Source organism: Schistosoma mansoni (genome assembly GCF_000237925.1).
Source record: "Schistosoma mansoni, WGS project CABG00000000 data, supercontig 0203, strain Puerto Rico, whole genome shotgun sequence".
In the NCBI taxonomy this organism is placed as follows: Eukaryota; Metazoa; Platyhelminthes; class Trematoda; order Strigeidida; family Schistosomatidae; genus Schistosoma; species Schistosoma mansoni.
This window is the reverse complement of record NW_017386076.1, coordinates 34,221-49,862: the sequence shown is the minus strand read 5'-3', so window position 1 is coordinate 49,862 and position 15,642 is coordinate 34,221. Positions and strand designations below refer to the sequence as shown.

Sequence of the window (15,642 nt, the reverse complement as noted above, 5' to 3'; positions counted from 1 at the left end):
ACTATAATAAATACTAGATCTCCACAAAACCCCTTCTGATAATTAATATAATCATATGCTCACTAGTGACTTAGAGAAGTATATCTAGGAGCTCTAGTGAGAAGCAGTGACCAGTGGAGTTCAAAACCACGTCTGTTGTGAGATAGGAACTCACTGAAGACAATTGGTGAATGGTTGCTCAACTTCGTGGATCAGTTGAAGTTAGACATTAACACCGTTGAATGCCAGCTCAGTGGTCTATCGGTTAAGGGCTTCGGCTCGAGACTGGTAGGTCCTGGGTTCGAATCTCACGAGAGCGGGTTCGTGGATGCGCACTGCTGAGGAGTCCCATAATAGGACGAAACGGCCGTCCAGTGTTTCCAGGTTTTTCATGGTGGTCTAGCTTCAATTGACTCATGCTTTCTACTATGAATAATATATTTGTAACATCCCAATGAGTAGAAAAATCAGATTTTCTGACGTTTCGTGGTTCTGTTATTTATTCTCTGAAGAAGTGCTTACACGGAGTCACGAAACGTCAGAAAATCCAATTTTCTACTCATTGGGATATTACTAATATATCATTTATTTATAGAATTATTGTGGCTTGTTGTAAAAATTCCAATAAAGATGTTAAGGGGTAAAAGTTAGATGATTTATTGGTAGTTTATTCTACTTCTTGTTGGTATTTCTTTTTAGAAATGGAAAGAATAATTATGGTACAATATCTACGTTTTTTTTAAATACTCTAGAACTTTTTAGACTCTAGATATAAGTAATAATAAGTTGATTGAACCTCTCATTTCTGAGGTGACGAATATTATCTAAATTTCTTACCTTGTCGGTTGGAAATAAATCTAGTCCATGATTATACAATTCATCATCTCTATTTGAATGTTTACAGGATTAACGTCTGCAGAAGCCTTGATTTTCCAGATCATTCATATCGGGCTAAATTGAACTAAACCCTTAATAATTGGTAATAAAATCAGAAATGATTGTGTTAGAACTTGAAGTATTTTTGATCCTGAGTGTATGAAACACAATATATTCATATATCGTAATCAGTGGTTTGACCGATAATTTATAATTCAGTTGTATTATATAGCTGAATCCTTTGTGACAGTTTTACAACATGATAATGGCCAGTTTATTTCTCTGGATAGTCTATTTTTCAGCTGTACAAATATTACAGTTCGGTTTCTTATCTAGGTTTTGTATTGATTAACTAGCTACATATATCATCTATTTTCTATTCACATGACAAATTTTATGACTTAGTCTACCAAAATTTAATTCGCTGCAAAATTTAAGAGTGTATACTCCAAGAGTGGAAGAGTTTTCTTTTGCTGATTATATGTTGACTGAAAAACCCATATACATTAGAATTTTTGTGTGTAAAGAGAAATTCAAGTACACGTATCTCTCTTAACCAACATAGATCACTTCGTGATTAAAACCTCTGTAATAATACACTGGATCGAAAAAATTCTTGATTCAGATTAGTGAAAGATAATCACCGTTGCAATTAAGGTGTGTATTGATAAACAACACTGTTGTAAAACTTCAAATTTTGTGCTGAAATTATTCTAATGGATTCATGACTATTTACTACTTTGAAATAAATTTATCAATCATAATACCATCTACGTATTATTCATTACCTCATTATCATTACTTGATCGTTACCTAGTAATAATCTTAAACGTTACTATACTGTCATGGTGGAATATTGACCGAAATAAAACAATTCTTCGCTCACTTTATCATTCTTTAATGATCATTAAAAATATATCTACTCAATATTACTAGATATGAAATGAAACCAGACGATAATATTCAATCAACATCTGCAAAGTTTATTCAATGTTCAAATGATCGCCTACAACTATTACAATCCCTTTGTCCATCCGCGGCTGCTGCAACCATTCTGCTGGGTAAACCTGTACGTGATCCACACGATAATGATGATATTAAACAAAATATTTTGATTAAATCTAATGATCTCGATGAAACTCGTGTTCTGGTAACAGCGAACTCATGGTGTCCTATGTCATTAAGAACAAAAGATCCTGAATCACAGTTAATATTCAATTCCATTCATAAAGATAATAATAGCAATACTCCTACAAAAACAAATACACCAAAACATTCACCCCCGGTAAGCGAAATGTATTTTTGTAAGTTGTGTAGGTAAACATTGTAGTTTATCCACAATTTTCATATTTGCGAACCACTTTTGAAAATAATGATGCACTCATCAGTAACCAGTGTTATTTTTGCAAGCCTTAATATCGATTAAATTCCTGATAACTGAGTCCAACCATACAAAAGTATACAAAGTTAGTGAAAGGTTTTGGGACACAATATTGATAAAAACATGGCAAATTTATTTATCACTAAGATCTAGATAGTACAATCATGGAAATTGGCAAGTGACTGATTTTGATAAACGTCTTAGTCAATCTTTCTTCTAGTAGCTAAATAGTAACGTTTCTAGTTATGACACTGAATGATACAGTTTCTAATAACATAGAGAAGGTCAGTCACATCAAAATAATAAGTGAGTTTAGATGATGAGTATCGAATAAAAGCACGAAGTTCAGCGAAAGGATCTCTTTTCAACGAATTTATTATCAAGCTGTACAATCGTAAATATATGAAAATGTTTTGTTAAAGTACTAATTCCGTGAGGAAATGTGAACACTAATATCCAGGATTATAATACTAGATTACGTAATACGAGCAATTCCGATAGATTTAGTGAATATAATAAGATGATTAAAATGAATAAAATGTTTTGGTTACAATAACTAAAGGTCATAGAGGTGTAAAAATAAATAAGGTGATATGATGAGTATTCATTAATAAAATAATGAGAATATAAGACATAAGTAAAGGGGAGATGGAGTTATAATAATAATAATAGAATGATAATAATAATAATAATATTAAGGCCATGGTAACGATAATGATAAGACGTACTTCATTTGTACGCATAGTTCTGGTTTAAGCTCATGGATGGTAAGAGCTTCGGCTATTTTTTAGGAGTTAGATACGAAGAAATCTAGGTAGATTTGAATGAATCATATAAACAACCTTAAAATCAGACTGTGGACCCGTAGAATGATTACAGTCGATTAGGCGTTTAAGTATAGAACTCCTAACTGCTTTCGTTTCATCCTTGTAGTGTAGTGCCGCGATTCGTTAATCGTTTACTTCGATAACCGTTATAATTCTAACCTTAACGGTGCGTAAAATCAGAAGACAAAGGATAGCAGCAACTACAGTTTATTGTCGAATAACTCAGGTTAGAAAGCTAACAACACCTGAGCGAATATGAACGAGCGAGTGAACAGGCGAATAAGCGAAGGAAACGAACGAGGAGCAAGCGAGCGAATAGCAAGCAATTACATAGGCAATTTATAGTCAGATTTGATAAGGGCACAGCAAAGCAAAACAAAGGCTGATAATAATATTCGCGTGCATACATATATAAGGGTGAGGAGTATGAGTCATTGAATGATATTTAAGCAGTTAACATTTCGGATAGAGTGTCATGTGCTCTAGTGGTATAGCAGTGCAAAGAATATGCAAATTGTTACTATCCAAATGACGATGTCTGTTAAGTAAGTTAATAAAAAGGGCTTAACCAAAATTGACTATAATCGGAATTGATTATAAGATGGTTGCTATAGTAGAACCAAACTGTGATATGTTCTCGTATCCGAGTATCGAATAACCTATATTAAGCTGATTTTTAACCTAAAGCCGTGGTGTTATGTACTGAGGATACTTTAATAGTAAATAATATTTGTTTGGACACTTTCAACAAGCCTAAAAGGATAATAGTATAAAGTATTTATTAGGATGAAATTTAGTTACTAAACTAAGTAGTTAGTTTTTATACCCTGTTTATGAAATGTGAAATCAATTGATACCGATGAAACTGTATCAAAATACTATGCGATCATATAGAAATAAATCCCATCTAAACTATTTATGGATTTTTGTAAATATTATTTATACTTACTTATAGATTTATATCTTTTGTTTAGTTTTTGGATAATAAACTGAAAATTCCAAATGTTTTCTGTATACTTGTATACAAGGTCTGTTTATCTCTCATTAAAATCTGATGGAAAAACAACGATTAACTCAATAACTTGCACATCTTGGTAGCATAACAGTATCGTAATAATCCTATAAAATCTCATCAAATCATGTATTCTATTCAATCCATTTAAAAAACAATTCACTTCATTGTAATATGCGACTAATCAGGGAATATGATCAAAAGAAGTTAAATACAGTTTAAAGTTATATTAGATGAAGAGCAGATAAACTAGATAACCTTCTTTATTTGGTATATTCATCATCAGAAAAGAAAACGGTTTATTTATATATTCTTTCTCTAGTAAGCCTGCATGGACAAAACAGTATCACAGTTGTCACAAATACTGTCCAATTAAATAGAAACAAGATATACTAAATACGCAATAAATAGAATCGGTCACGTCGAAGCAAACAAAGCAAAATGAAGTCATAAAATGAAACAATGAAAAACAATTAAAACTTATGTACCAATAGAGGGGGCCTTAAAATATACTAAAAACTATTTTTCTTTTATACCTTTAACAATAATGTTTGTATCAGAGAAGATTGAAATAAGTTTGAGATAAAGGCTTAAATTGATCGGTTAAACCTTTTAGGGATCTACGCTTATCAAACTTAAAAATAAAGAAATCCATGCATCATTAGAGATCCGAACACAATGAAGATACTTGGATCGCTTCCTATTATGTTTATCAATTTACCTGTGTATGTGAAAACACGTATACAGGAAGAAGCATTACACATGAAAAAGTTTGGTTGAACATGTACTTTAAATACATGAATTTCAATAATTCATGAAGGCCTGATGTTTATTCGTTTATCATTAAACAGAAATTAAAAGGTTAAAGAAAGTGTATGAGATGTAATACAATTTACGCCTAACATTATCAGCGAATAGCTGTTTCAATAGCAGCTTGATAGGCTCAACGCAATTTCTATTAACTTTCAAGGTTTAAATATTGTACTTAGTTTCAATAGCTTTCAAATACCATTGACCATAAAGTGGTTTTATTCCCGTCAACAGAACACTAAGGTGACAACAAATAACATATTTTTACTATTTTCATAATATTTCCAGTCTGTGAGCGTGCCAGAACCTACAATACGCGGTGGAACACTTGATGGATTGCTTATATATGCACTGAACTTATTACAGATGCCTATACCAAGTATGTTTACTGTTCTTCAATGTAAATTATTCATTGTTTCAACAGATAATGATTTAGAAATATTTATTCTGTCTGTTAAAATACATTATACTGAAGAATAGGTTATTATTGTGTCAGTCTAAAGTTTACATCAGAAATGAGTCTTTTACTAAACTGTATTGTATTTCGTACCAGATAATATGCAAACAATGGTACTTTGTAGACGAAATTATAAACATCGACTATAAGTGCCGATAAGTGTAGAGTGGCCATTTATATTTTAAAGCTATAAACTGTTTATCACAGCTAAATACATTTCAGACAGTTAAGGCCTCATTTTAAATTAATGACTTCAAAAATCCTTCTAATACTCATGATACTAATACAATAACATACTAATAGGATTGAACAATATGTATCATATCTAATTTCATAATCTTCAAAATTGTACTTTCAATAATTCTTAATGTTTCTTGTAATTCCCTTCGTTCTCTTCCATCTTCACAACAAGATTAGGTATGAACTTAACATAAACATGACTAATTGTAGCGTATTTTATTTTCTTATTAATGAACCACCGGCTATAATATCTACAAACAACATAAATTCAAAACAAGATACTTTCATATCAGAAGGGGTTTTGTGGATATTATAGTAATTTTAATAGTTGAGATCATGAATCAATTGAAGCTAAACCACCATGAAAAACCTGAAAGCACTGAACGGTCGTTTCATCCTATTTTGGGACTCCTCAACAGTGCGCCTTGACGAAACTTGTCTTTATAAAATCTATTCTTGTTTAACATAATACATATACTTAATTTATTAGAAAAAATAGTTTTGAGGAAAATGTCTTAAACTTTATTGTGAAAATTTTATTCAAAACAAAATAATCGTATGACAGAATAAATTAATTCAAGTGTTTTAATGTCAGACAATGAGGGGGCCAATTTATATCATTAATCAAAAAAGAAAAAAAGACCTAAACAGTTTTACACTGTTCCTAATGGTCTTCCATGTGGCTGTGTTTTTTCTCATAAAAAAAGACACTTGAATGATTTCATTATCAAAGAAAAGGATTCATTATTCAACACTATGTATTAAATATTGTTTAAATGATGTATGATTTATCGAGGTTCATATTCAATCTTTTTTTAAAATATCAAATACAGTTACACAAACTAATTTACATGTTGAGAGCTATCAAACGAATGGTAAATTAGTATGCAAACTATTTGGCTATATGAAACGTTTCTTATTTAGATTTTTACTTAATTTGAAAGTACTGATTTCATTTATCATAGTTAATTCTGTATTACTGTGCTCTAACGAAAGTAGAAATAATTTTGTTTACTAAGCAAAGATGGATAGAAGCTAGCAGTGGAATCCAATGTGACGCGCGTTTCGTCGTATTTGGGACTCGTCAACTAGATGTACCTGCATCTCAGAGTTGATATTCACTCTGCGACTCGAACCTAGTACTGTTCGCTTCAAACACCATAGCGTTATCTACTTAGCTACTGAGTTCTGATAGCCACCTGCTTGTGCAATGGGGTGAAGTTTAAATTCGCTTGGTGTAGTATACTTGTATCTTCCACTGCTAGCCACTATCCATCTTTGTTTATAAAAGCTTGTGACTTCGGGCAATAACGAGGTAGTGCTCACAGAATGCACATATGTAACAAAGGCTGATGAACATTCACAGTATAATAAACAACCGAAACAAGATCCATAAGCAGTGAGAATACAAATGTCTATGTGATTACAAATATTTCTCATGTCCCCTAGGTTATTGTTACATAGAGGAAGGTGACCAATCACACGATAAAATAGATTTAAGATAAGAAGTCGAAATATTTACATAGACTCATGCAGAAAGTGTAGCACATTAGTTACAAGTGAGAATGGGAGAAAGACAAATTATAGAAAGAACTGAGATTTGTAAAACTCAACATATGCACACAAACTTGGAATGAGTGGACAGAGTATACTAAACAGACATCGGAGCAACTATAATCAAAGATGGATGGTGGCCAGCAGTGGAATCCAGGAGGTGCGTTTTGTCCTATTTTAGACTCGTCGGCTGGACTTACTTGTGTCACAAAGTTGATGTTCATCCCAGGACTCGAACCCAGACTGACCAATTGTAGTCCTAAACATCAAGAAGAGAATCTAAATAAACAATATAAAATGAAATTTAAAACAATTAGCCCTTGTCTATTCCTACCCCCATTTCCAGTCTAGTTGACCTTTTATTTTTATATATAAATGTTCTTAACAAGTATATGTGTGATCAGATTGTTCGAAATGTATTGCGCTAATATATCACATAGTTCTGATAATCTTCGTCTTCTTATTACACTATCAAAGTACAAAATGAATCAGAACAACTGGTTCTTACAAACAACATGTAAACATGTAAATTTATTTTTCCTAAGAATGATAAAATGTGAATTATCTTCCTAGGAATCCAATTATTAAATGAATAGTAACATTTTATTCTGAAAATTATTTAGTTTATCACAGGGATTGACCGTTGCTGCATCTCATACACAAAACGCTGTGGTTCATAGTAGTTTATTGTAAAACTGACTTTTAAGACAGAAAATCAGTTTTTCACCGGTAATAATAGAAGAATAAAGTAACCAGAGGGGTTTTCAATATCATTGATACTAAACAAAAGAGTATTAACCTTCGTTATCATTTGGAGTTGTTAAAACCCATGCTCGTATGGATGTTTCCGTTTGTCATATACACTGAAAATCATCATGTAAAAGAGACTTTCTTGAGTTCTTCTTCCATATAGTTCTTCAGACATCGTCACCCGTTAAAATTATGCCGGAAATATAGCACTGCTTGATAAAGACACTGACTAAACGCAGAGTATTATGAACGCCTTCATAGATACTATGAAAGAAATTAAGGCACATTTTGTTGCTTTATTGGCGAAATGCTGTTTCAAGAGTGGTCTAAGCACAAAGTATGGAGTATTTACCTACATAGATCCTTCAGTTTATATTGAAATGTAGAGCAAATTAATTGATATCATATTTAGCAGCATCGCTACATCAATACAAAACATTAACCTGGGTTTCGCTAAATATCCAGGTGATTAAGTGGCTCCTCTAATGTGGGACAAATCTACCTATTCTGAACAACGTAGTATCACAAATTAAAAAAAGTTATAAAATGTATAAGGAACAACTGTGTTTTCAAGAACCTTTTATAATGACCGCAAAAAATAGCAAAAATCAGAATACAGCGCCTCTTCAAATGGGTCCAGGTATAGTAGAAATCCTTAAATATCTAATGATTGTACCTAATCATCGTAATATATTCTTATTTCACCAAACTGTTCACCGTCGATAAGCGAAATGTATTTTTGTAAGTTGTGTAAGCAAACATTGTAGTCTATCCACATCTTCATAGTTGCGAACCACCTTTGAAAATAATGATGCACACGTCAGTAACCAATGTTATTTTTTGCAAGCCATAATATCTATTAAATTCTTTATAACGTTATTACATTTTGATTTTTACTACTTCTTTTCATATCAGTAAGCAAGTAAGCAAAACAAAATAAACTATATGGGTCCTAAAGAAGTACCAATAAAGGTTATTTCAATTAATATAATCATTTTATTGTGTGTACAGGAGAACATCAACAAATGATATTGAAAACAATAAGACCTAATTTTTAGGCAAGACGTCAAAATGTCACTTAAAACTATAACTTAGTATTCACTATGTCGTTTTCCAATTCTACGTGTTTTCATTTCGTCTAGTGACGCAGACCAGGAATGTTATGTTCAGATAACATAAAGACTTAGTGCAGGATAAAAACAAACAACTACTTCTGGAGTTAAGGACTTGTTTTTAGGTCAAAATAGCTCTGTGTACTAATCTTCCAACAAGGTTTCTTCATGATTTATAGTTTTTTGATGGGAACAGTAGTAATATCTTTAAGTTCCAATAATGTACTTTGATTGCCCAATGTTAGTACTGGTCATATTCCCTCCCATCGTGTGTTTAGAATTCTGTATAGACATGAATTTACGCGTCTTCACTGTATGGAAAGAAACTTCATTTTTAAATACTTTAAATTGATGCGCATGTCTAACCTCAATCAACTCTCAATACTGAGTGACCATCTTCCGTTATCTGCGGTGGATAACTATCTCCACTGCTGTGGAGTCCCATGCTAGGAGGAAAGAGCTTTCCAATGATTCCAATTCAGTGGTCACTAAACTAAGTTGAATGAGTGATAAAATGTATGAAAATTCAAAGATCTCCCTAAACTTCCTAAAGTATAGATATTTACACATTGAAAATAAATTTATGGCTATTGAACAAACAATACTATTACCAACAAGTGTTTTCATGAGAAATACTAAATTTAGCACTGAAGTAAACTGTTCGACAAATTACTCTTGCACATTTTAAACATGCTTCGCGAAATCGTTTGCCGATTTGTGGTCCAATTAGGTTGGGTGCATTAAATTATTTAATTAATCAAATATGGGCAAAGAAACAGTTAGTTGGCAACACACTAGCGACTAAGGTCGTTTTTTTCTGGTTTATTGGTTCTGACCAAATGTTGTGTATAAGTCTCAGTGTGTCTTCTAGCTTAAATGACTCAACCTCGAACACGCTGTTTTATGATTTTAGGCGTCTGGAACTAGTCAATAGGAAACTCCAGACCTAGATTTCGTTCTGGTTAGTACTTACCAGCAAATCTCATATGTGACTTTGAGGGAACTAGAACTTACGTGGGATTCCAACCCCAAGTCTCCAGGTACGCCTTACCGACAAGTGTCAGCTTTCACTAAATCGAGTTCCAAGGTTTCCTCGTGACATCAGTAATAAATAGTTAGCAGACATCTTCAATAACAAATAAATGTAATAATAAAAACTTAGATAAAAATTTAATGTTTATTATTTAGACTGTTTTCCCTAAGTATGCTACCTAAAAATGGATTATTCATAACACTCTTAAAAGAAACATATTTATTAGATTCAATCAAACATGTTATAAAAGTAAGGAACGATCCAGATTTCAGCTGTGAATATCACACATACAATCATCATGATACTCATCATACACATGAAAATATCGTGTTAGGTATTTACTGTCAATGATTATCCACTAAATTCACACATTACCTTCAGCTCTTGTATGTTCATTTTTTAATAACAATTGATTTCGATAATGCAATGAGAAGACGAGGATTATCAGGATTGCCTTATCGAAATTTGTCAAAGGGGCTAATTGTTTTAAATAACAGTTACATTAACAAGCCATAAGTATTGTCATTCAATAATATAAGCTTCCTTGTACTTTATTTTCTTGGTCGGTTAACTTTAATAAACTAGGAATTAAATTAAAATATAATAATAACTTTAATGTATTTAAGATTTATTCATAACTATGATTTACTTTTAGCTAGTCATCCAGATTATTTATTTCCTGATGTAATTCGTTTAATTTATCCAACATTTACAACTCCTGATAAAATAATTGAACGTTTAATTCAAATTTATGTTGCATATGCTCCTGTTGAACCGGGTTGTCAAAGTAATGATTGGATTGACGCTTTAGCCGCTGCAGATTATTTGGTTACTATTGTAAGTTTATTTTGATGTATTATATATATATATATATATATATATATATATATATATATATATTGGGCATTTGAATGTAGTGGCGGGTACTATTATAATGAACAAGAACACAGGTGGGGACAGCCAAATGTGTTTTGACACAATATTACAGAATATCTTGGTAAATTCCAAGAGTCATACAGTAATACTTTATTTGCAAAATATCCATCAATTGTCTCAGACTTCGGTGTTCCTTCATTTCCATACCTATCACTCTCCGTTCTCTCCTCTTCCATTTTCCCAATCTTCTGCTGCCAATTATGCCACTTTCGATTGGTGATAAATACTACTTATAACTGTCGATACTAGCAGGCACACTACACTATGTCAAGCCCACTTAGGCTATTCTGGCTTTCAGATAGAACAATTCATTAATTTGAGCTTGTCACTTATTTGTTTACTAACCTTAACTGATTTTATATGAGCGTATGTGTTAATCCTTCATCCTACTCACTACATATCTGTAACCTATTTTTGTTTGACTATAAATTTCAAGTGATCCTTCGTTAAATCGAGTTGGCTCACTCGCCTTCTTCAGTGTGTGACATTTCCTTTCTTTTCGTTCTCTGCTTTCCGCTTCATTCGTTTCATTTCCCTGATTATCTGTTCAGATAAATGAATGCATATAATATACGTATTCAAAACTCCATTCTCGTATTTGACTTATTTAATTCCATTATTCACTAACGCGATTTGAGTCGATGATTATATACAGGGTTAGCCGGGATGTATATTTCAATAGCAATCATTCATACGATCCAAATGACATTAAAAGTGGTGAACCCGTCGATAACATCATCGTGCAATCTAATTGTTATCAAAATTAAGGGCTACACTAAAACATAAAATAAGTCGGGCTATTCAAATGCCTGGAACATCGATTCCTCAAGTTCAAAAAATATTTTAAGTTATTTTTTTTTCATTTTCGATTTATTTTAACTGATTAATTACGCTTATCAACCACTTGATAAACTGTAGAGCTTTTATGAATATAATCAGTGTTCAATTCAAACAGAGACATCATGGTTGTTTTACATATTGTGAAAAAAGCAAGATCAGTTTATAAATCCAGCTGACAAAGTTGGAAACTAACTGCTGTTAAAAAATATTTATCACACATAATTTAAATATTAACTTGATAATTAAATATTAGTGGAGAATTCGTTGAAGCCTAATATGTTTTAGTTGTGAATTCCTCAATACTACAGAACATGTGGTATTGAATAAAATGTTCAACGCTATTATTACCAATGGCAATCAATAAAGTGATCTAGGTAAACTAAACATTATGTGAACATTTAATGATAGTTTGTTTGAGAGGTTTCTTAATGATAATTTTAGATTGTGAGTGGTTTTCGTCATAAATTGAGATTCCATTAGATAGCCTTGTCAACCCACTAGACGATTATTTAGAAGTGTAAACTAATAAACCCTTCAAGGACAGGGTGCAAGACCTATAAATGATAAGACAGGCGCCTGAAACTTTAAATCATTGAGTTGGAATTTATAGATTCACTTTTATAACACACTGCAAAACCAGAGAGTCTTGATTTAGATCCCTGGAAGAGTCATTGAATCGTGCTGCTAAGTTCAATGAAAGGACGAGACGGTCACCCTATGATCCCTTGTTTTCAATAAGTTTTATCGGCCACATGTATTTGTTGAGCAGCTTTTATAACTCATACTGTGATGAAGAGATGTTAGTTAGACCACATCTTTAAACTGATCTGTGGGGTTCAGAAGGGATGTTGTTTTGTTATCTGATCAACAATGTAACTTCGAATTATAAGTCATTTAGGATAATAACTGAGTTTTAGTATTGAACCAATGATATAGTTGAAATTATGAATTAATTGAAGCTAGACCACCATGAAAAACCTAGAGGCACCGGACGGCCGTTTCGTCCTGCTGTAGGACTCCTGAGCAGTGCTCATCCACGATCCCGCTCGCGGGATTCGAACCCAGGGTCTTCAGTCTCGCGTGCGAATGCTTAGCCTCTAGGCCACTGAGCGGACATCCAACGGTTAATGATCTCAATCAAAATAAGAAAAGTGTAGAATTAGCAGTGTTTGTTACGAAATTATCATACTATATGAAGGAAGTTGAGTGTCTGCAATCAGAACAACAGCATTATGTTCAAGGATAATATAATGTTTGTCTTTGAGTTCTTGTTTACTTACAATTGCATACTTTTATGTGAATTCGTAAATCTGGTCGACAATAGCAGGAGTGAACAACATTTTGTCTTTAAAGTTAAAGCTGGTCACACTCCAAGCACTACATTTACCATTTGTACATCTATTCATTTGATTTGTAAGTTAGTTTTAGTAAAGTTACTTTCTTACCCACCCAATTTAATGGCTTTCTCTTACTGTATTATGTTTTTTATCTTGGTCCACAAATCGCAACCAAAACATTTTGTGAATATATTCTGATCGTATTTACAAGACATGTTAATTTTTTTATAATGATCTAGTATACTGGAAATCACATTCATATCTATACAAAATTGATGATACAGATTATCAAAATACTTAAACTGTTACGACCTTTTTGAATTCGTGTTCTCATATAAATATTTTAAATGTTTAGATGATTTCTCAAAAGTAATGTTGAATTTCATAACATATACAAATGTTAAAAGTAGGATATTTATTTATTTATTTAAACACATAAATATTGGTACAAAGGGGCACCGAATACATATGCGCCACAAAAATCTCATTTGATTTGTGTGAGGGCTGTGATACTGCCCAGGTGCCCGAACTGAAGCAGGTGGTTTTCTTAGAACACCACTCCTTGAGCCTTCGACCTAAAGGTCTGATCCACTAGTCAGTGGAGCATCGTGAGGAGATACAGTCCCATGGTAGCCGGTGACCAACGATTGATTCATACGCCATTTATTCCCTCAGGATACTGGAGCCCATGTGCACCATTGGCTTGGAATCAGGGTTTTCCAACTCCCCTAGGTGAACTTTCCGTGTCCACCAACTCGGTTAAAGCGCCGGACATTCGCTTTTCGTCCTCTCACTTTTGTGAACAACACCGGTGCCACGAGAAGGCAGTGAGTAGGACTTCCCTAGCAGAGGCTATATACGCGTGGCCATGTGAGAGCATTTGGAGAGGGAGAGCAGACTCTCCTCACTCTCGGCCGTACCAGGGCCTTAGGGGACAAAAGTAGGATATAACACGTTTAAATGTTAGTGGATTTCTGTTAACATATTTTTCCTTGATCATTTATTTCAGGCTAGAGATATTCATCCAAAACAATTGACTGCTTCATTAATTCTCAAACTTAATCGATTTGCACGTCTTCTTATGTATGATAATCAACTGATTACCCATGAACAAATACATAACGATAATCAAATTTCAGAAGAACCTCACCGTATGCTTGCCGATAGATTACTAGAAAATCTACCAATTCTATCATCAAAACAGAAATTGACGAATTATTCAAACAAACCAAACAATATAAATAATGACAGTGTTGATTATATTTCAACGACAAGAAATCCAATAGTAAATAAAACTGAATTAAATAATTCATGGTTAAAACAGCCGTTGGTTATCAATAATTCATTAAATGGACAAAATAATACAAATTTAGGTGGAATAAACAATCATAATTCTGTACACTGTTCAGCTCTGGTAAATACAGATAGTCAAATGTGCATTTGTGAACCACAAGAAGATGCCATACAAAGGTATGTTATATATATAAATATTTGCCTTCTAATGGACAAAAGTAGATCATGAGAGCAATGAAAAATTACCGTCGTTATTCAGTTGAAAACCAACAAGCAATATAAATGACACTGAACATAAGCATTCAGATCTATAGCCAGCTGTGTGATGACATCCCGGACATTTTGACTAAAAAGGTGGTTAGTTAAGAGTAGATTTACACCTGTAGTGTAATCGTCCATTAAATTATGAAATTTGACTTTCTATATTTACTAAATCTTGTTCCAAATGAACATTTTAACGCAAGTCATCAGGTCATTTTGTGCTGATTTGTCAATAAATGCTTATTAAAACATCAAGAAGGCTGAATATCAATGACTTAAGCTGATCTAACGATCTAATATGAAACACAATCGCTGAATAAACAGATAAGTATCAAATTCACGGTACTTCACGATGATGAGGTCCGGTCTATGAAATATGGGACATATTAACGACTAAATTTTCAAACTCTCTAGTTCTTCAAATTTACATCAATCCACAAAAGTAGAAATTGGTAACATTTAGAATATTTACATCGTACATATTTCATTAACAGGTAACCCTCTGTAGACAGTGATTTGGATGGGTCAGAACTATCGATACGGAAAAAAACGGGTTACCAAAAGATAACTTATGATTACAAAAGGAATGAAAGTAAGGCAACACAGAGACATTATTTGGCTTAAAATAATCGTTGCTTCAAGATAATCCCTCATTAGAGATTAGCATGATTTGCTCAGACTGTAATATTAACATGGTGATTAAATTAAAACAGAAGTAAAATATGCCAGTAGCTTTTCAGATGCAGATGAACTTTAAAGTATGGTGTGATAAACCCATTGGTATATGCTTCCTCAAACATAAAGTAATGTATTTGGGTTTGGAATGATTTTAAATTCCATATCATTTGATGCCAAATAATTAAAAACTGGCATATATACAAACTTTGAGAAACTTTCTCGAGAAGGTTTGACAAAGTCAACAAAACGATGTGTTATTCTTTAGC

At 32.7% G+C, this 15,642-nt stretch overlaps 1 protein-coding gene and 1 non-coding gene across 2 annotated transcripts in view; both read left to right on the top strand.

The window, feature by feature from the left end:
• Smp_156500 (hypothetical protein) overlaps positions 1–15,642 on the top strand; it is a gene marked incomplete at its 5' end in the record, with an annotated part of 41,609 nt that overhangs the window by 12,257 nt on the left and 13,710 nt on the right. The window contains 4 exons of the mRNA XM_018793342.1: positions 1,792–2,140; positions 5,174–5,264; positions 10,687–10,868; positions 14,154–14,614. Coding sequence (XP_018647144.1) covers positions 1,792–2,140; positions 5,174–5,264; positions 10,687–10,868; positions 14,154–14,614 — 1,083 coding nt within the window. The remainder of the gene's footprint in view (positions 1–1,791; positions 2,141–5,173; positions 5,265–10,686; positions 10,869–14,153; positions 14,615–15,642) is intronic.
• Smp_tRNA_02310_Pseudo_CGA.1.1 lies at positions 227–298 on the top strand. The gene has a single exon. It is a non-coding gene (tRNA).